We start from the raw sequence: 21,650 nt of genomic DNA, 5'->3' as shown, positions 1-21,650 counted from the left end.
CCTTCGTATAGATCCAGAGGAGTTCAAATCAGCATACTGTAGTGACTCAGCCATATCAATGTTCATAGGCGCTCAATTCACTATATGGAACTAACCAAGGTACCCTTCAACAGATGAATGGATAAAGAAAATGTGGTATATATACACAATGGAATATTACTCAGATTATCATGCTAAGTAAAATAAGCCAATCCCCCAAAAACTAAAGGTCGAAAGTTCTCTCAGATATGTGAATGTTAACCCACAACAAGGGCAAGGGGGATAGAGGTTCAGTGGATTAGACAAAGGGGAATGAAGGGAAGGGGGTGGGGGATAGAAATAAGAAAGTAAGTTGAGTGAATCTGACACAACTTTGCTCTGTGTGTGTGTGTGTATACATATACATATGTATATGTATTATGTAAATATACATATACATATGTATATATGTGTGTATATATGCATATATGAATACACCACAATGCATGTTTACATGTATAACCACAGGACTGGTATCCTAATTAGAATAAGACATATATCATATTTGTTTTCTGTACTGTCATGTGTAAAAATAAACCAAAAAAATTATGTAGTCATGGCAGGTATTAATGGTAAAGAAGTTGTTTTGATTTTCCCTTAAGTAATATTTTCTGCAATTATTTTTATTTAAAAAGATCTTTAAAATTGATCCAAATATTTTGGTAGTAGGTCAAGATAGATTGGGGGCCCTGGGGTTTGTAGGTGCTGCAGTTGCTGTTGCAGAGACTTTTATGACAGTGAAGAACTACAGAATGAATTTGAACTACATAGAACTTAGAAAGGAGGTAACAGTCTTAAGGTTTTAGAAGGTCTTTTCCTGGTTCACATTGAGGTTTGATTTTGAGTTTTCATAACTGGGCTCACTACTGTGTTTCCGAGGTTCTGAACACTTTCTTTGCTCATAGGCCGTAGAGGGATTATTAGATGCCACAAGCGGTGCTGATGCTGACCTTCTGCTGCGCTATAGGGAATGCCACCTCTTGGTACTAAAAGCTCTACAGGATGGTAGGGCTTATGGATCTCCGTGGTGCAACAAACAGATCACAAGGTTAGTAGCCATTTATTTAAGTAGTAATTATTGGAGTGATTGAACCCAGGGGCATTTAACCACTAAACTACATCCCAACCCTTTTTACTTTTTATTTTGAGACAGGGTCTCAAAAGTTGCTCAGGGCCTTGCTAAATTGCAGAGGCTGGTCTTATACTTGGAGGACCTCTTGTCTGAGCCTCCCAGGCTGCTGGGATTACAGGCATGCTGCCAAGCCAAACTGAAGTGAATTTTAATATGCATGGTCTTGTTTTCATCTAGAAGTTTCCCTTTTTTTCTTGAAAATAAGGGAAATATTTGCATTTCCAAATTCTAAGAAGTGAGAATTGGTGAATGGTTCTTTTTTCCCCAAGTAATCTCAACCTTTTGCCCACAATAGAAAGCCTTTACCTTGTTTGGGGACATAAAATTGTAGGTCATTTGTTTCAATGATTTCACAGCGGTAATATTCATAGGTAAATATTTTAATGAAATCTCATTTCCTAACATTTAAAGCAGAGCCTGGGCTATCTTAACATGGCCTCAAAGCATTGAGCTGTTCTTCTTATATTTGTTTATGTGTATTCTGTTTGTTTTTTGTTTGGTGCATGCTGAGAATCCATTGTACCCCTTAGCTATACCCCCCAAATCACTGGCTGATTTTAAACTTGGGTATTTAGTTTTGCAGTTGACTCTAAATTGAAGTCATCTTTAATTTGGGAAATTTGCATTGAGTAAAATGAACTTTTTGTTTACTTGATACAATATGATTAAGCTCATGAATAAAATCCTAACTTTTCTTAGGTGCCTAATTGAATGTCGAGATGAATACAAATATAATGTGGAGGCTGTGGAGTTGCTAATTCGCAATCATTTAGTTAACATGCAGCAGTATGATCTTCACCTAGCTCAGGTATGGGAGGAATTTATTTGAGCCAACAAAAGGACTCGGAGTATTTTTACCCCCAAGTGTCATCTCTTTTAAATTGCATTTTCTCTGTTGTCAGTCAATGGAGAATGGTTTAAACTACATGGCCGTGGCATTTGCTATGCAATTGGTAAAAATCCTTCTGGTGGATGAAAGGAGTGTTTCCCATGTTACTGAGGCAGATCTGTTCCATACCATCGAAACCCTCATGAGGATCAATGCTCATTCCAGAGGCAACGCTCCAGAAGGGTGAGAATGAAATGCTTTGGGTTCCCTGTGCATTCAGCAGTCTCCTAAGAAAGCTTTAGAAAGGAATGTGCAGACTTACTAAAACTACTGTTTAATAACTGCTTTCTACTTAGAAACACAGTGAGAGTGATTGTCACAAGTATGGAAGCTTAATTAACTGCCAGACCTTCCTGGTATAGAGCAGTACACATAAGAACTGAGTTGGTATCAGAGCTGTGGTTTATACCTGACACTTAAAAGCTGAGTTTTTTTGTTTGTTTGTTTGTTTGTTTTTTTAAAGCCCAGTGAACTTAACAAAGATGAAGCATGGCATGTAACAGGCAAACAGTGAAGTGTTTGTTGACTCTGAATATCAACTCTATTTCAGTGGGCAGGTTTTTTGGTGAAGATAATAGCTTAAATTTTACCATTTGTATAAGTAGAGAAGAAGAGACCAAAGATAGTTATATTTAAGTATGGAATGCTCAAGTGAAGTGATCATTCCTTTGTGGTTTCTGTTAAATAATCAAATTGTCCAAATGTGTCTGTGTGAAATCACAATCTTGAATAGACCAATTTTTTTCACTCTGGATTTATTGTATTAGATTGCCCCAGCTGATGGAAGTAGTGCGATCCAACTATGAAGCCATGATTGATCGTGCTCATGGAGGCCCTAACTTTATGATGCATTCTGGGATCTCTCAAGCTTCAGAGTATGATGATCCTCCAGGCCTGAGGGAGAAGGCAGAGTATCTTCTGAGGGAATGGGTGAATCTCTACCATTCAGCAGCTGCTGGCCGTGACAGTACCAAAGCTTTCTCTGCGTTTGTTGGACAGGTAGAGCTTTTGGAAAGAAAGGTGCTTTTTATTCAACATAAGTAGGATGTGATAACCTCCAGTAGTAAAGCTCAGTTATTATATACCTGTGGCTAGACAGTTATCTCCATACTCATGTAAACCAAAAATGTCACCATCATGCTTTATGCTTTACAAAATAGCCTTTGTGTTTACTAATTGATCACAGCAGTAAAGTGAGCATCCCCACACCACCCCCATTTAGTTCTATTTATCTCATTCTCGCTATGATGTACAGTGGGGTCAGATAATAACAAAGCTGCCAAATATAACTTAACTAGTTTGATAATCCAGCAGTGATGGATTATAGGCTACTAAGTAATTGAAACTCTTTTATCTCATGTATAAAAAATAAGGTAAAATAATATTTAAGTGATGTAGTATTTTTTATTTTTAAAGTTAGAGTAGGTTATCTCCCTAAACATGTTCTTTTGGAAAATAGTTTTAGTATTTCCATTCATAAATTGGTGCAAATTGGAATTTTAGTGTTAGAAACCAAGCCAAAAACTAGCCCACAACCAAGGTTTAACAGGAATTTTTGTGGATAGGATGAAATAAAGTATGGAACATAGTATCATTTAGTTTCTGTTTTTTATCATCACTGGCTGCTTAGCAAATGTAAGACATTAAGAGCACTACTAGTCAGTGTGTTCTGGTTTTAATATAACTTGGCAAGAGTGGCACTTTACTGTACTGGCCTTAGAATTACTTTAGTGGAATTAATGTTATTCAGGGTAAACTATCTGCTTATTTCTCCATATTTTTAAACTGAAAACAGAACTTGGATAAGTTGCCAGAGAAAGATTACTAATTAGTTCTGTTTTTAAGTAAATGATATTTCAAAGTAGAAGAGTTGATTTTAAACGTACAAGTTGGGTTTTCTTTTCAACATGAATATTTCCTAGTAAAATGTACCAGGCAGATTTATCTCCTAAAAGAATCCAGGGAATTACAAAACATACCCTACTGAAAAGATGTTACTGCATGTATGTAGTTTGATTTTTTTTTTTTTTTTAATTTGGATGGAGGAAAGAATTGAATTAGCTGGTTTTTATGATCATTGCTATTTCATGGGGGATGGATATGGCACCTATCTCAGTTCTTTCTGCTGGCTTATTTATTTACTCTCTTTTTCTATTTCTCTTGGAAAAAAAGATAATGTATCATACTTTTCTGTTCAGTTTTGTACCCTTTTGAGAATTCTTGTTTCCCTTTTTGTGCTTCCTCTTTACTTTTTCGGATTTCACTGTAGATATTGAAGGCCCTTTGTCTTTACTAGGGCACATTATTATCATATTCCTACCAATTCAGCTGTCTTATTTCTTTTGAAGGGACAGTTAAATTGTTTTAAAATGTCCAAGATAACCTCGAAGCTTTCCCTCTGGGCTTGGTTTCTTTATTAAGTGAGTACTGGCCTCCTTCCTCTACCTTTAAATGGGCATTTCCCTGTGGTGGTGCTGATGTGCCCCCACCCCCAAATAACACATTTTCAGCTTCATTAACAGATATCTGTCATGTAATTTAGAGTTTTTCCTATCTTTTATATTTCCCTTTTTAAAAAATTGATTTTATTTTTTTAAATACATGACAGTGGAATGTATTACAATTCTTATTACACATAGAGCACAATTTTTCATATCTCTATTTGTATATAAAGTAGGTTGACACCCAATTCGTGTCTTCATACATGTACTTTGGATAATGATCATCACATACCACCATCCTTACTAATCCCCTGCCTCCTCCCTTTCCCTTCCTCTCTTATAAATAGGCTTTCCTTTTCTCCTTTAATGTAACAATTTGTTACATTTAAGTAGCTAGACATGATCTGAGTTTTTTCATTACATACATACTTTATATAAATCAGTGATTTAGGGGGTTACCTAGATGGAGTTTTGGAAGCTTTGTTATTGGGTAAGTCAGTAATTACTGACAATTATCTTTAATTCTATGAGAAGCAAAAATATATGTAATTTATTTTCCTCCTGGGAGAAAGATGAATTGTCCAGAACGGTTTATTATGACCTCAGGAGTTACTACAGAAAGTTTAATTGTACAAATTATGTGGTGTTACCCTCATATTCAAAATAGCCATAATATTATCTCTTATTCAATTTCCATCTTTTCATCCATGAAACTTAAAAATCAGAGGAATTCTGTCATGATTTCTTAATGAGAAGACATTCTCATGGCAGCTTTTCTTTTTTTTAAGTAAAAATTAGAAATGTGATAATAGAACGAATTAGTATTTCTTACTCATGAAAATTAAGGTGTACAAAGTTTGTGTGTATTGTCTCATTGTGTCTGTTTTTGTTTTTGTTCCCATAATATAGATGCACCAGCAAGGAATACTGAAGACTGATGACCTCATAACAAGGTTCTTTCGTCTATGCACTGAAATGTGTGTTGAAATCAGTTACCGTGCTCAAGCTGAGCAGCAGCACAATCCTGCTGCTAATCCCACCATGATCCGAGCCAAGTGCTATCACAACCTGGATGCCTTTGTCCGACTCATTGCACTGCTAGTGAAACACTCAGGGGAGGCCACCAATACTGTCACAAAGATTAATCTGCTAAACAAGGTCTAAAGTTTTTTATATTCAAAGTCTATGTCAGTGTTTCTGTGATAAGCCCTCCCCAAAATATTTGTAACAGTTCTTTTCTGTCCTGAAATTAAATTCAGAGATAACATGTGAACATACCCAACAAATTATAGAAGATACAGTTCTTACCTGAAATTTTAAATATATATTTCAGTATGTTAATGCTTTGTTAATGATTATAGTAGAAGATATTTTGGTAGTATTAGATTTAGATTTGCCCTGTGCATAATGTCATTGGGAATTAATTGATAGCTAGAAACATCTCTGGCTAACAGATGGGCAATTCCAATACTAAGGAAAACATTTAGTCCTTGACCTGATATATATAGAGGTATTTTTGGAAATTCGATTATTAAAGTAGTGTAAAAATATATGTGAGCTGGGTGCAATTGCCCATGTCTATAATCCCAGGCAAGAGGATTGAGAATTCAATGCCAGCCTCAGCAATTGGCATTTAGAGACCCTGTCTTTAAATAGAATACTTAAAAAGGAGTGGGGATGTGGCTTAGTGATTAAATGCCCCTGGGTTCAATCCCCAGGACTATACACACCACCAAATAGTGGTGAAAGTGTACTTAAGTTTTTGATCTTAAGGAAATAGCAGATGGGTTCTTCATGTCCTTCACTGTTTAATGAGCAAATCGAGCAGCATTCAAAGTTTTGTGAAACACCTCTGCAGCCTATGCAACAGCTCTACTGACAACTACTAAATGCCAGTAGGATGTACACCTATTTGCTAATTTGTCAACTTCAGATCAGACCAGAAGAATTAGATTATTGATTAGGTGGACATGGTAAAATGTGAGGGGCCATCCTGATTTTTAGAACTCTTAGAAGAACCAGTGGGCATTTGTGGAGAATCTCCAGGTCTGATCCAAGGATATTGAAATTCAAAGAAAACACATAGAACACTGCAGGCCAAGTCAAACTAATGTATATCCCCTTCAGTTGCCAGGATATAGTTTTGTATTTATATAGTTTGTATCCTCTTCTTTAACATACTTCTTATAAACACAGAGCAAAAGCACCATAACTTACAAGTGACAAGTGAATTGAAATGAATTATGTGTACAACTTAAAAGTTATATTCTGTGTATTGTACATAGGTCCTTGGTATAGTAGTGGGAGTTCTCCTACAGGATCATGATGTTCGGCAAAGTGAATTTCAGCAGCTTCCTTACCATCGAATTTTTATCATGCTGCTCTTAGAACTCAATGCACCTGAACATGTGTTGGAAACCATTAATTTCCAGACACTCACAGCTTTCTGGTGAGTATTGTTGGGTTTATTACAGACTTAAGTTCTGCTGGTTTGAATGTAGTAAAATCATAGGAGTAGAAGGAACTTCATGTGTTTTGAGGCATGTGGATTGTTTTGATTTGTAAATCAACATGCACTTTTTAAGTATTCATGTAGTTTTTGCTGTATTTCAATTTGGGCTTCTGACTAAAGAGTTTTTGTTTTGTTTTGTGTTTTTCTCCCTTTCTTTCAGCAATACATTCCACATCTTGAGGCCTACCAAAGCTCCTGGCTTTGTATATGCCTGGCTTGAACTGATCTCCCATCGGATATTTATTGCAAGAATGCTGGCACATACGCCACAGCAGAAGGTGTGGCTGCAGTTTATCTCCTCCAGATGAAGACTGTAACTACCCGGGGCTTATATATTAGTACTGCTTATGGATTGCTATTAGTTATTTAGTAGTCATTGTACTTCTTCCAAGCTTATTTGAGAGAATTATTTATTCTATGTAATGTAGAGTCAATGTTGTAAAAACGGGCTTCATGAGTACTTGACTATCTCTTCCTGAAAGCTATTCCTTGGTTATTCAGTGTTACTTTTCCTTCCAACTTTTTTGTGGACCACTTGTGGTAAGGCTTTTGTTGTAATATATTGTTGCTTCATACATAGCAATGATTCTAAAACATGATTGTGAGAGTTGGATTTTGGTTTTGTTTCTAAAATTGAAATCCCTCAACAGCTAGAAAAAAATCTCTAGGTAACAGGACTCTGGAGCTTGCTAGTTTCATGTTTGTATTCTTAAATGCTGAAAACTCTCATAATTAAGATTAAAGAGTATTGTGGTCCATGTTGTTGTCCCACCCCAACCCCCAACCCCAACCCCAACCCTGCATGTGCATGCTTAAGATTAAGAACCATGGTGCTAAATTCCCCTCTGCCCCCTACTGTGTATCGAATTCAGGGCCTGCTAGGCAAGTGATCTATCAATGAGCTACACTCTCCACCCAAGTTTGCTTTATTTAAGGGACTAATACCAACTTCTGTTATAGGGTTTCTTAGTCTAATTGGAAATATGTACCACAGCTAATAAAAGAAGTATTTTTCTTATCTTGCAATAAAATGTCAAATGAGTACTATAGAAAGTACCTTTGTTTGCCCTGTCAGACCAGAAAAAAATGTGACTACTGTGTGCTAGAGTGAACTTGGCCGAAACAGGTGAAAGATAAATGAACTTGTTTTTATTTGGAGAAGGGCATTCCAGGAGGAGGGAACACAGAATATTGAAAGAAAGTATACAAAAATGAACCTGAATAGTAGAATTTTTGCTGAAAGAAAATTAATGTTGTAAATTAATGGGAATAGAAATGGAAATAGTTAACCCAGGACTTAATTAAAAGAAGGACTTAAGAAAACAGATCTAGCTATCATTTTTTCAGGGTTTTTCTTTTGTGTGTGTAGTGCTGTGGATTGAACCCAGGGCCTTATGCATGTGAGGAAAGCATTCTACCAACTGAGCTATATCCCAGCCCCTCAGTTTTATATCTGAAATTTCCTTGAGATCTCTCCTCTTCTTCCCTTTTTAATTTTCTTAGGCATGAAGACAAATAATATCCTGAAACCTATGGAAATAGTTTGTTCCAAAAACCATTTCCCACTACTTTAATAGTCACTTAGGCTTTTCTAATGGCAATCAGTCTGGGAGAAGTACTCACTAGTATGCCCTATTTACGTTAGTATGAAGAAGGAAAAATCATAGTGTAGCCGCTTGGGCATTTTTTTTTTAGTGGCTGAACAACATCTTGAGTATAATTATGACTTATATACATTTCTTTCTTTCAGGGATGGCCCATGTATGCACAGCTACTTATTGATTTATTCAAATATTTAGCGCCTTTCCTTAGAAATGTGGAACTCACCAAACCCATGCAGATTCTCTACAAGGTAATTTGGATTTTTAAGATAATTTTCAGAACTAAAAAACACTTTAACCTAGAAATACAAAGTATAATGTACATTGAGAAAAGTACTAAAATCCAATGTACTTATATAAATGAACTCCTAGATCCTAGGGTATTCGAATGTTCAACTTCATTAGATACTCTTTTTGAAATTCAAGTATTAGTTTGTACTTTTCAGCAATAGATCAATTACTCTTTATCCATATCTCGTCATATCTGATATATACGTGTGTGTGTGTGTGTGTGTGTTTGTACAAGCCATTTAGCCATGCAGTAGAATTTCATTGTTTTAATTTGCATTTTCTTAATGATTTTTAAATGAGATTTTCATGTGTAGGTCAGCCTCTTTGTGATGATCCTCTTTTAATATTTTATTCCTGTTTTGTTGATATTGTTGGGTTTTTTATTTTTATTAACTTTTAATTTCTTTCTGGGTTTTGTTTTTTGATGGTGCTGGAGATTAAACCCAGGGCCCCCAAACCCTGCTTTTTAAAAGCATATCTTAGTCTAACTGGGACTAAATCACAGTTAATAAGTCTCTCTCATCTTGCATTTAAATGACAGTTGAATTCTATAGAAACTACCTTTGTTTGATCCTTGTTTGTGATGATCCTCTTCAAATATTTTGCTTATGTTTGTATTGGATTGTTTTGTATTTTTCTTGTATATTTTTCCTGTTATTTTCTGGTTTACTACAGTGCTGGGGATCAAATCCAGGGCTTTGTGCATACTAAGCAAGTGTTCTACCACTGAGTAATGCTCCCAGCCCCTTATTTTATTTCTTAAATAAAAATTCTTCATGTATTGTGGATATAAACCTTTTGCTGGTATATGTTCAAATATTTCCCACTCTTAGGATTGTCTTCACTCCCTTAGAGGAAGATATTATTGGAAGAAGCTTTAAATTTACTCTAGTCAAAGCTAACCAGTTTTCTAAACTAAATACAACCTTTTGTAATTTGTATAAGAAATCTTTGCCTGTCCTAAGTTCTGTGTACCGTTTGTGTATTCAAATTTTCAAGTTCCATAGCATACATTTATTTAATATTCTCAAACTGTTTTTTATGTCTTTAAGATCTGTAGTAGTTATTCTTTTAAATTTCCTGATAGTATGATTTTAGGGTTTTCTCCGGTCTTGGTAGGATTTATCATTAACCCTTTAAAAGAACTTTTGGTTTTATTTATTTTCATACCCCTTTTCAGTACTTCAAAAAATTTTAAAAACAGTATATTCTAGGTTCTTCCGTTTTAGTTAGTAGTTCTTTTTCTGCCTTGTTAAAATAGATGCTTAACACTATTTTTTAGTTTTATACAGCCTATTGGAATATTTTTAACTAAGGCTATGGACTGCTGATGTCTAGTTTTTCATGATTTCTGGATGTGAATATTTTAATAAATGAATTAGTGTTGATTAAAGCCCATAAATTTTTGCATCATTGAAGTATATATATATTTTTAACTTTTTTTTACTTGAGATAATTCATAATAGAAGAATTGTTACTTTTTTATTGTGGGTTGTTTTGTTTTAATAGGGTACTCTAAGAGTGCTGCTGGTTCTTTTGCATGATTTTCCTGAGTTCCTTTGTGATTACCATTATGGGTTCTGTGATGTGATCCCACCTAATTGTATCCAGTTAAGAAATTTGATTTTGAGTGCCTTCCCAAGAAATATGAGGCTCCCAGACCCTTTCACTCCTAATTTGAAGGTAAAGTTCAAGAAAAAGTTCTTTTCTCTGATAAGAAGTCAATTTCACTCCCTTCTCCCTGATATGTACACATTGTGTTAGATAAGGGGGGAAACTATCATGTTATTGTGCCTATTGAGTAAGATTGCTGCAGCTGAATATTGGTTCACAGTATTTTTCTAGTTGCTATATAAAAACTCATTTTGATAGTGAATTTAGCCATATTTTCAGAGCCCCAACCTAAGAATGGATTAGATATTTTTCCTCCTTTCAGACTTCTCATATGACAAAGACTTATAGGACAGACTTTTGTTTGTATTTTACATATTTCGTGGTATGTGCGCATGTGTTTAAATTGTTGATGTAAAGGAGAAGGAGTCATTTTGAAATGGATACAACCCTGAAATGGATACTAGAAATTTTTATGTATTTTCTACTCCCTTCACCCCGCCCCCATCTAAATTTCTAAAAAATGTGTAATATCTTCTATTCTCTAGGGCATTGGGTGGTGAGCAAGGAAAATTGGTTCATGGTACTAATTAGACCTCTCCACGGTACTATCTTGCTTTATTTTAGAAAAGAAAAACATTTTACAGACTAAGGAAATTCCTATCGTTTTGTATTTTATATTCTTCTAAGGGAGATGAAGTAATAGAAAGTGACAGTCCCCTCTTCAGAATATTTGTTGTGTAATTTTAGGAGGAAAAATAAAAAAGCCCTGTCACTTTCTAGTATAGATACAATTTGTCAGCTCCTGATTGATCTGGTTTTGATTTTTGGCCTTTGTGGCAGGTGGACATGTTGAGTGAAATTAACATTGCACCTCGGATTCTTACCAATTTCACTGGAGTGATGCCACCTCAGTTCAAAAAGGATTTGGATTCCTATCTTAAAACTCGATCACCGGTCACTTTTCTGTCTGATCTGCGCAGCAATCTACAGGTTAACTGGTTTGGCTTAACTCTGCTATGTCTTCCATAGAAAGCATCATTCTGTGTGTCGTCCATTTCAGGAGTTAGTATTTTCAACCTGATTTAAAGGTTTAGAAACATTTTCATATTTCTTAGTTATATATTTTACTGGTTTATTTCATCAGTGAGATAAGGCTATAGCTTTAGATTAGACAACCTGCAGTGGGATTGTTTTGGGTCCACCCTCCCCACAAGAATAGGCCATTTCGTCGTTCCCTATTTGTATTTTTCCTAAATAAATGAATTCTGGTTCAATTTGGTATATAGAAAGAATGACTTCAATTATCTTTCCAATCCTGCCACACCATGTGACCATAATTTTCTCCCTATCCAAATATTTTTTTTTTTCCCCCTTCTTCTTCCTTTGCAGTACTGGCGATGGAGGCCAAGGGCCCTCTACCACCACTGAGCTCCATCCCTACCCCACCCGCCTTTGAGTTGGGATCTGAGTTGCTGAGGCTGGCCTTGAATTTGTGATACTTTTGCCTCAGCTTCCTATGTAGCTAGGATTTTAGGCATTTGTCATCATATCTGCAACTGAGATCTTCATTGTAACTGCATGTTTTGGCTTGATAAACTTTATTTAGAACTGTGCCATAAACATAGTGATGATATTTGTTTGGATTCTCATGTTTTTAATGGAAGGACCATTATTAGGGCAGTTATATATTTGTTAAATGACCTCACTGAATTAAGTAGGGTTCTATTAATTAAATCACAAAGAACACAGAGAGTAGTTTAGCCTTTCTATGGAAGCAAGTTTAGAAATATTGGTGCTAGAGTGAGTTCTGTGAGTAAGTTTTCTGTTTTACTCATTTAAGGTATCCAATGAGCCTGGCAATCGCTACAACCTCCAGCTCATCAATGCACTGGTGCTCTATGTAGGGACTCAGGCTATTGCACATATCCACAACAAGGGCAGCACGCCTTCAATGAGCACCATCACCCACTCGGCACACATGGACATCTTCCAGAACCTGGCTGTGGATTTGGACACTGAGGGTGAGTGAAGCCAGCCAGACCACACAAATTTTCTGGATTTTTTGGTGACAGTCTGATCACAAAATATAAAAATGCTTTAAGCTACAATAAAAGAATATTCTATCAGTATATTTATAGGTATAGCTGGTTATTTCATCTTTCATTGGACATTATCTGTTCAATATAAAAGACACCAAAAGAAATTATTCAAAATTCTGCCATATCAGTTAATATTTTGGTCTCTGTGATGATTCTAATATGCAAATAACTTAGTAGTCTATTAAAACATTGGCTTATATTACATTATTAGCCTGCTGTTTCCCAGCATTTATTGGCGCCTGTTTGCAGACATACTAAATGTGAGGTATAAAAATTTTAACAGGGGGCTGGGAGTATAGCTCAGTTGGTAGAGTGCTTGTCTTGTAAGCACGAAGCCCTGGGTTCAATCCACACACACAAAAAAATTAAACAGGACTTACCTACCTATTTTGCAGGAAGTTCACAGTACAGTTCCTATTACTTTGCATCTTTCCTGGTTGAGCTACATTTCTTTTGGTGCTCTGTATTCATTCTTACATAGTGGGAACCCCAGTTAGCTGCTAAATAGCTGTTATACAGTCCTACTCATTTTAGCATATTGTACTTTATTATTTTTTTTTTTTAAAGAGAGAGGGGAGAGAGAGAGCATTTTTAATATTTATTTTTTAGTTCTCGGCGGACACAACATCTTTGTTGGTATGTGGTGCTGAGGATCGAACCCGGGCCGCACGCATGCCAGGCGAGCGCGCTACCACTTGAGCCACATCCCCAGCCCGCATACTGTACTTTAGAAGTAGTATTACTTTTCACTTTGCTGTGGATTCTTCAGAGACTAAGGAATCTTGAGTGTATACTGCTTGTTTTAGAAGGGATTCAAGAGAGCTTAAAATCAAGATTTGACGAAATTGAATATTATTAACATCCAGACCTTAGCACTAAAAGGAGGACAGCCATTAGTGTATAGTGTGCAGGGTGACTATGATAGCTTCATAAACATGAATGACATCCATATATGATTGCACGAATGTTGTGACTCTACATCATGTACAACCAGAGAATTGAAATGTGCTCTATTTGTGTACAATGAATTGAAATGCATTCTGCTGTCATATATAACTAAGAGAACAATAACAAAAAACCATGAGTAACATCATGCACAGGCAGACATCCAAACCCAGTTAATACTAATTCCAGTATGGCTTATTAAACTTATCATTCTCAAAGTGTGGTTTTAAAACTTTGAGGGGCATTTACAAGACTTTCTTAGATGGGCTGTGAAGCATAATAATAAGACAAAATTTTATTGTGGTCTGTCACAGCATATAGGAAAATTTCCGCATAGACTGCATGAAATGTGCTACAACTGATTAAATGTATAGACAAAAATGAGAATCCCGTTTTCTTCCATGATGACATTAAAGGGACATGTAAAATGTTAAAACACCTTTTCACTGAATTTTTAGGCTAATTTTTTTTAATGTTATTTACATTAACTAAGTGGATTTTATACAAAGTATTCAGCTGGGTGTGGTGGCATATACCTATAATTCTACCAACTCTGGAGGCTATGTCAGGAGGATCATAAGTTTAGTGTTAGCCTAGCAATATACAGAGACCCTGTCTCAAAAAGCCTGGAGATACCAGTTCAGATGTAGAATACTCCTGGGTTCAGTCTGTAGCCTAGCACCACCTACCCCAGTTTAAAAACAAAACAAACAAGCAAAAAAAACCTTTAAATTTCTAATGTTGGAACTATCACAGTAAAAACCCACAAAGAGAAACTCTCTCTGGGAGACTGAAAGCCTCTCTAAGAAGCCCAAATCTTATTTTTCCTTCCTATGTTGGCCTTTTAGAGCAAGGCCTCATTAATTTCTTTAATTTCTAGGTCGGTATCTCTTCTTGAATGCAATTGCAAATCAGCTGCGGTACCCAAATAGCCACACTCACTACTTCAGCTGCACCATGCTCTACCTTTTTGCAGAGGCCAACACTGAAGCTATCCAGGAACAGATCACAAGGTAAAAAAAAAAGTCATTTTCAAATTGTTCAAAATTGGCTCCTTTCTCTTCATTTAGAATTCTTAAGAGTTCTTTTCTTTGCACTCAAGTGTTTGGATATTTTTCACATGTCTAAATACCATGTTAAGTATGGGATATAGTTGTGATCAGGATCCATGCCCTCTTAATACTGTTGTTAAAATGTTAACTTTTTGTTTAAAGGGCACATTTTTATTGAGAGGCAGGAATTTCTTTGTGGTAGTGGTAGGAGTGGCAGCAGTATTTTTGACAAGAGTTCTGAATCAGTACAGGCCTAATAAGTACCTCACCAAAAATCCTGATTTTTTTTTCTTCTTTTTAATTACTTCTGGGTGGAAAGGAAGGTCTTAAGCAGGAGAAATAAAAGGATATTTTACTAACATACCAAGTCTGTTTCTGATTGCTTGGGTTATATGTAGGATTAAAGATTGGGAAATAGGTAGATTCTGGTGCTATATATACACTTTAAAACTCGTCGATTCACTTAATAATAGTAATACTTGTGCTAAGTATGGTTTCTTGGATTTATATTCCAAAACTTGATTTTATTATTGGATGCTTAGATGACAATGTGCCCTTTTGTGATTGTATATGAATCTGCAGTAAAGTCTTGTTCTTAATCTTCATTCTCTTAGGACAAATTTAGAATTATAGTTGGTAGGTCAAAAGACATGACTATTTAAGTAAATACTTTACACATGCACTAGTAGTGTTAGAATTTTTTCCACAGCTCTCATTGGATGTTCATTTTTGGAGGGCTGTGTATTTTATCGGCTTTCCGCCTTTCATCCTATTCTGATCATCTTTCAGATGGGAACCATTATTACTTTTAGAGCTCAGGGACAGGATTCAAATCCCCAGGTATACCAATTAGTTACTGCATGCTTTACTATGCTGTGTAGGTAGGTAGATTAATTCATCTGTTTTGTGTTTTTAAATCTAGCTTTCTATTTTTATTATTTACATTAGTTATAGATGGACACAATATCTTTATTATTTATTTATTTTTACGTGGTGCTGAGGATCGAACCCGGGGCCTCACATGTGCAAGGAAGATAAAATTTGATTTCATGGGGAAAAATAGTTATGAAATAAGGTAATAGACATGATCATACTTTTGTACATATTCTCTGTGCTTTAACCAACCCTTTCTTCCTTTCTCCAGGGTTCTGTTGGAACGGTTGATTGTAAATAGGCCACATCCTTGGGGTCTTCTTATTACCTTCATTGAACTAATTAAAAATCCAGCGTTTAAGTTCTGGAACCACGAATTTGTACACTGTGCCCCAGAAATTGAAAAGTGAGTTAAAAGTAATTAATTTAATTATCTAGCAGTGGAAGGGGACAGATTTCGTTTATTCTCTCTAGCTTGGGTCTGTGATTAAGAAGGCAGTGGCAGCTAAAGCACTAGGTATTATTAGGCCTAAACTTTCCTCTCAAATAAACTTGTTATTGTCTCCATTCTTCAGGTTATTCCAGTCGGTTGCACAGTGCTGCATGGGACAGAAGCAGGCTCAGCAAGTAATGGAAGGGACAGGTGCCAGTTAGATGAACTGTATCTCTGTTGTGTCAGCCTCGTGGTCCCACTGCACCAAGTCCATAAACTGAAGAAGCCTCTCAGTTCTTCCTGACTTTTCCAGCCCTTTGGTTCTCAGGCGCCTGCCCCAACTACTGTTGGGATCAGCCTCCTGTCTATGTGGGCACGTTCCAAAGTTTAAATGCATTTTTTGACTCTTGGCCAAAATTTAGAAGATGCTGTGAATATCATTTTGAACTTGTGTAAATATATGAAAGAGAAAACTTTTGTCTGGAACTTTTTGAGTTTGTGCAAAATGTGTTCAAGGCAAGTACATAAACTGGATCCTTCAATAGGCAGCTAATGCCAATAACTTGCCAAAGGGCATGGTTCCATGTCTTTGGACACTTTACTGTCCCAAAGAATAGTTAAAAAGCCAGTTTAAATATTATGTATTTTTGTTAACGTGGATAGGAGACCTTAAAAAAAAATTACTAAAAGATATGGATATGATAGAATTGATATGCCAGGCTCACAATTGAGATGAGTTGTGTTTAGCTTTGGGAAAAAGCATGCCAAAGGGAAAGCAAGTCCTACTTGAGAACATGCACCTGAGTGAGGCCAGCTCATGTTCTTATGAAGGGAAGGTAGCCCAGGCCTAAAGCTCCTAGGTCTGTCCTCTCCTGATACTGGCAAACTCTGGAAAAAGGAACTAAACCTTACCAAATTGCCCTTCATAGTCATTTTACTTAGGAACGACTGTATCTTAACAAAATCTTAAGGACCATGCAGTCCCCTTTTTATAAGGATCTTAAAATGTTTTGTGAATATATTGGCCCATGAGTTCTATTTTGTAGACTTCCTAGTTCTTGAGCTCTAGCTCCCCCACTTCTGAAGTTAAACATTAAAACTCATGACATTCATGTTAGTCCCCCTGTGCCTTTCTCAGTAGCAGCAGCTGCTAGGGTTGGTGTGAAGGAAAGTGGACAGCCTAGCCTTGAATAGCCAAGAGCCATTGGGAAACATCTTTTCGGGCACTGGGGGGTGCGGGTGGGGCAGTACTGGAGATGGAACCCACGAAACTTCTACTTCCTGAATGACAGCACTTTCCCAAGAAATTGTTTAGTGTTTGTTGTTTCAACAGGAGAAAACTGTTTGAACAGGTTTCTGTGATCAAATTGAATTATGGATGAGTCAGTATGTAAAACACAATCTCAATTACAATTACCCTACCTTTAATTTTGACCCTTTTTTCCCTCCCTACACATAAAACAACAGAGGTCTAGGGGACTGTCCTTGGTATCTTCAGGTTTATCCATTGGAAGTCATGCCATCCAGAGTAAACTCAGACAACTGAAAGTGCGAGTAAAGCCAATTTCAGTGATATTACTTACTAAAGTGACTTCCTCACCACAGACCCAGATTTGAATCTGGTCTTCCTCTAAAGTCCATGTTACTAAGTGCTATGAATATCATCTTTCTCCTGGCTTTTGTTAAAGTGGCTATATAATGTGCTGTTCTTAATTATTAGGAGTAATTCCCAAGTCTGTTGATTCCAACCCTAAAGTGTGTCACCTTCAAGAGTTTAGAGTAGCACCTTTGCTTCTTTTCCATTTGGTATTTAATAAATGCAGAAGATTCAAACCTTCCCCTTCTTGAGCAACAAAGTGTCAGTTTAGACTAAGAAGTTAAATAATCTGCTAACTTGTCAGTTCCAATAACTGATGTAAGATCATCTTCTGACCATACCTAACCTGTAAGGCCTGCTTTTCCCTCCAGCTGAGTTTTGCATAGGCCTCCTTATTACTGAGTACATCCTCCTCAGTTTTTAAGTCTGTGGCATAGGTCTGCAGAGTCAAAAGAACACTGTCTCGTAGAAGCTGTCTCCATGATGCTTTGAGCTTGGGGATATTTGTGACTGTTAGTCTGTCCTCTTCCCATTCATCTTCTCCCCATCCATCTCGGTCTTTAAACTCTCTGAACTCCTCAGCAGGCATGCACAGGACCTGAAAACAACCATGGGTCCGGGTCATTTAAGTACTTGCTAGTTAATCATCTTTACATGAGACAATTCTCAGCCCTTTACCTTGAGTGTGGCGGCCAGTTCCTCCTCAGTTAGCACCTCCTCACGACCAATCACAAATGCACCCTCTTCCCCTACCATCTCCAGTTTGCATAAGAAATCCCAGCGCTCATATAGTTGGAGCCTTTCAGCTTCACCTTTTGTTCCTGTAGATAAAGTAACAGGGCCAATCTTGGTATACCCAGGAACTTATTTTCAATAAGTCAAACCACTATTTAGCAAAGCTATTATAACCTAAGCTGCATGGGTACAGACACAGCTGTGGTTGTCAAAAGACAAGTTAATGAGACAACTCACCCCGTACTGCAGCTTCACGGACAGTCACCATTTGAATGTCCGCTGTGTCATCCGTGTTGTCAGGATATGGTTCAACAAAACCATACATGTGAATAAGTTGCCAATTAGCCATTTGTCCATAAGTGTTGAAAATCTCCTGGCCTTTAGGAATGGGCCGGGTAGCCACCATCCGAAGATAATCCTGGGATGAAAGGGAGAAGCTGGAGCCATGCCCTTCTGAGGCCAACCCCACGAAGATCACACTCCTCTTAGGAAAGCCTCCAGCAGGTATACTCAGCCAGGGAACTGAGCTGTATCTACCCCCATTCTGCTTTTAGTTCCTGTCACACCCTATACTATAGATTGAAAGGGATAAGGCCTAACTAAAAAGATCACAACCTGTGATATTAGGTAAATTTTGTTCGTTCATCTTCTGCACTGAAAAAGTTAGCTTTTAAAAATGAACAATTAGTATGAAGATGTGAAAAAAAAGAACTATTAAACCCAGATCAATATATTAAAAGACAAGTGAAACTATTAATAGCAACATTCACTGATTTAATCAGTGAATGTTTGTCAAATATTCCTATAGAATAGAACTGACCCAAAATGGGGTCATCTTAGACTTGGGCTTGTGAACATTCGCACCTCTCCTCCTTAAAACAACTGAGACCATAGCCATTTCAGGCTGCTGTCCCCAGGGCTAACTGAGTCTTGACTCACTGACATGGCCAGAGCAGCCAGTGGAGAAGGAAACATGGCTATGTATACCACCCAGCAGGGGCACCAAGTAAATGGTGGTAATAATGATTTAGATTTATGTGAGGATTTCTTTTTTTTTTTTTTTTTTTGCTACCAGGGATTGAACCCCAGGGGTGTGAGCCACATTCCAAGCCCTTTTAATGGTGTTTTTTTGAGACAGGGTCTCACTGAGTTGCTTGCAATCCTCTTGCCTTAGCCTCCCGGCCACCACACCCAGCTTATCAGGATTTCTTGAGGGCTTTAAAATGTTTTGTGTACAAATGACTTTACTGCCTTATGCATACCACAGTTACACAGAATTTCATATTTCACCCACTCATATTTAGTATGAGTAGGAAAACTGAACCCAAGGACACTAGTTTGAATCAGATGCTCAGTCAATGCACATAACAGAAACTAGGTGGGATCCACTCACTGCAGAGTATTCTAGATTGGCATTGTGATTGGCTAAGTGGTTTAGTATGTCTGCAGCAGGCACCATCAAAGGGGAATTCGGCTCCTTTTCATCTTCCTCTTCCTCCAGTGGTTCTTGAAAGCTGCCACAGAGAGAACTTGGCTAAGGCCCAGGTTTGGGTGGGGGACTATGAATGGAGCTCACTGTCTTCTTCCTCCACCACCCTTATCCCTCAATGATGTTCTAAAGAGTTGGGTCCTCCAAGATTTTACTCGCTGACCTGTAGGCCATCACAAGGGCCACTAGCTGGTGGTAGAGTTCCAGGGAGCGAACACTGGGGCCAAAGAGATCCGGATGGGCTTCCATGAAGGGAAGCACGATGGAATAGAATTCGCTGCGAATGTTGGCCAAATCCTTCTCCACTGCCTCCGGGACACCTGTGCCTTGTAGCAGGCGCTGGCGCTCCTCTTCTGGCCTGCAGATACAGCCCAGAGCAGCTCCCTTCACACCCTATTATGACCAGTGCTTGGGGGCCTGGTCCCCATCCAGGGCAGGGTGGCTGGAGCTCCACAACCCCTCCCACTGCGCTCACCAAAACATGGGATGCTCCAAGCGGTCCAGCTCGGGCCACAGCGCAAAGTAGGGGCTCCACAGCGAGGCTGGGGCCTGCAGCTCATGGAGCAGCGCCAGCAGCAGCGGCACCCAGCCCGACTGGCTCTGCAACGCGTCTCGCTCTAGGGAAAGCACAGGAGTGAGCGCCCCGGCACGGCTCCAGGGCCTGCCTCGATGACTCCGTCCGCCAGCGTGCCCACCTCGTTCCAGCAAGTCCCGGATCGAGCAGGTGTGTGGCGACAAGAGCGCTGCCCGCGGCACCGCGAATAGCAGCTCCCCGGGCAGCACGCTTTCACGAGCCACCATGCCGTAACCGGCCACAGTGCCCTGCCGGCTCACCGCCACCTGCGAGGGGAGGAGAAACACCAGTCAGAGCAGTCGGGGACGCGCGCCCCTCCACCCCGCCGCACTTCCACTCACCTTGGGGCTCAGCTCCAGCCCTACCCGCCCGCACCAGCTCAGGAAGCCAGCCACAGGGTCGGAGTCCGGCTCGCCACCGCCCCCCGGTTGCGCCACCTGAGATAACTGAGCCGAGTGACGAGGCCCCGCCCCGGGGAGCCCGCGGGGATGGCGGCGCGCGCGCGCGGGAGACGCGCTTTGCTTGGGGGAGGGAACGCGGAAGAGGGGAACCGGACCTGCGGCTGGGGGCGCAGTGGCGCGCGCCGGATGCCTCAGGGCGGGGCAGAGCGATGGGCCGGGTGCCGGCCACCCGCCACTCACCCGCGGGCGCTTGGTCCGGGTCGCCATGGTCTGACTCGTGGCCCGCGCTACCGCTCCGCGTGCCCGCGCCGGCGCTTCCGGCGCTGCTGGCCCCGCCCCAACAGGACGCCGGGGGGCGGGACGTGCCGGAACCATGGGGGCCGGGTTTAGGCGTCCGAGCCGAAGAGGAGTGAGGGTTTCCGTTTGTTCCCAGAGCGTCGGTAACTCCGATTTCCAATTGGATTTAGAAGACGCGCAACCCGAGTGCAGGCCTGTCCCCAGCCGTCTGGAGCCTGGACCCTCCGCTGCTTGCTTTCGGTCTGACCCCGAGAGCCGAGGCTTCCTGCGGTAGAAGTCTGCGTTTTCGAGGGCGTGGCGGCTGTCGGTTGGCGGGCTCCCCTCAAGGGTGTCCCGGATCTCGGCCCCCGTTACCGAGGGCCATGCGACCGTGATTTGTCCGGTTGGGAGAGTTTGCGCGTTTGTTGGAGAGTGGCGAGCCCCAGCTGGCTCTGGAGCCCGCAGAACACCCCCTCTGCCCGATTTCCGCCTGCCTCCCGCTTGGCGGGTTTATTTACTTTCTTTTTATTAGCTGACGTGTAGGAGGTATGTGTAAATGAGTAGTGAATGCAGCCAATTGGGATTAAACTTGGAGAAGTAAATTGCTGTTAATTTTGGGAAAACGAGGCCCTGAATGGGTTACAGGTTACAGTTTTGAAGCCAAACAAGGCCAAGTTA

The 21,650-nt window shown here is 39.3% G+C and overlaps 2 protein-coding genes across 13 annotated transcripts in view; one reads left to right on the top strand and one right to left on the bottom strand.

Annotated features, from left to right (window-relative positions):
* Window positions 1-16,669, top strand: part of Cnot1 (CCR4-NOT transcription complex subunit 1) — an 83,415-nt gene extending 66,746 nt beyond the window's left edge. For 5 of the 9 annotated variants that reach the window (XM_077793094.1, XM_026395659.2, XM_026395660.2 and 2 more), the window contains 14 exons: window positions 924-1,066; window positions 1,850-1,958; window positions 2,053-2,222; window positions 2,807-3,059; window positions 5,390-5,638; window positions 6,766-6,929; window positions 7,153-7,270; window positions 8,743-8,844; window positions 10,394-10,567; window positions 11,339-11,488; window positions 12,339-12,519; window positions 14,423-14,555; window positions 15,739-15,873; window positions 16,043-16,669. In XM_077793094.1, the coding sequence (XP_077649220.1) occupies window positions 924-1,066; window positions 1,850-1,958; window positions 2,053-2,222; window positions 2,807-3,059; window positions 5,390-5,638; window positions 6,766-6,929; window positions 7,153-7,270; window positions 8,743-8,844; window positions 10,394-10,567; window positions 11,339-11,488; window positions 12,339-12,519; window positions 14,423-14,555; window positions 15,739-15,873; window positions 16,043-16,121 (2,160 nt within the window). In that variant the 3' untranslated portion in view covers window positions 16,122-16,669. Of the gene's footprint in view, window positions 1-923; window positions 1,067-1,849; window positions 1,959-2,052; window positions 2,223-2,806; window positions 3,060-5,389; window positions 5,639-6,765; window positions 6,930-7,152; window positions 7,306-8,742; window positions 8,845-10,393; window positions 10,568-11,338; window positions 11,489-12,338; window positions 12,520-14,422; window positions 14,556-15,738; window positions 15,874-16,042 lie in introns of those variants that run through there. The other 4 variants (XM_026395662.2, XM_026395663.2, XM_026395661.2 and 1 more) reach the window with 2 other exon arrangements.
* A 461-nt stretch (window positions 16,670-17,130) lies between these two features.
* On the bottom strand, window positions 17,131-21,003 carry Setd6 (SET domain containing 6, protein lysine methyltransferase). 4 transcript variants are annotated; one of them, XM_026395666.2, is made up of 9 exons: window positions 20,937-20,998; window positions 20,637-20,732; window positions 20,417-20,561; window positions 20,197-20,338; window positions 19,885-20,079; window positions 19,626-19,746; window positions 18,470-18,650; window positions 18,176-18,318; window positions 17,131-18,095 (listed from the first exon to the last, which is right to left on the bottom strand). In XM_026395666.2, the coding sequence occupies exons 1-9, from the start codon at window positions 20,961-20,963 to the stop codon at window positions 17,790-17,792; spliced, it is 1,356 nt and encodes a 451-aa protein (XP_026251451.1). In that variant the 5' UTR covers window positions 20,964-20,998; the 3' UTR covers window positions 17,131-17,789. The 4 variants fall into 4 exon arrangements, with proteins under 4 accessions (XP_026251451.1, XP_026251452.1, XP_026251450.1 ...); XM_026395667.2 differs by lacking the exon at window positions 20,637-20,732 and having other exon boundaries at window positions 20,937-21,003; XM_026395665.2 differs by having other exon boundaries at window positions 20,637-20,998.
* Between the last annotated feature and the right edge of the window lie 647 nt (window positions 21,004-21,650).

This window comes from Urocitellus parryii, chromosome 15 (assembly GCF_045843805.1).
Source record: "Urocitellus parryii isolate mUroPar1 chromosome 15, mUroPar1.hap1, whole genome shotgun sequence".
NCBI lineage: Eukaryota > Metazoa > Chordata > Mammalia > Rodentia > Sciuridae > Urocitellus > Urocitellus parryii.
This window is presented reverse-complemented; position numbering and strand designations above follow the sequence as displayed.

What these genes read in the sequence shown, in the direction of transcription:
- Setd6 (XM_026395665.2), bottom strand. Translation starts at nt 20,963, where the DNA reads ATGGCGACCCGGACCAAGCGCCCGCGGGTGAGTGGCGGGTGGCCGGCA. An exon ending in TTGGAGCATCCCATGTTTTG is followed by an intron (nt 20,080 to 20,196) that starts GTGAGCGCAGTG and finishes CTGTATCTGCAG; the next exon opens with GCCAGAAGAGGAGCGCCAGC. An exon ending in CCAATCTAGAATACTCTGCA is followed by an intron (nt 18,651 to 19,625) that starts GTGAGTGGATCC and finishes CTTTCATCCCAG; the next exon opens with GATTATCTTCGGATGGTGGC.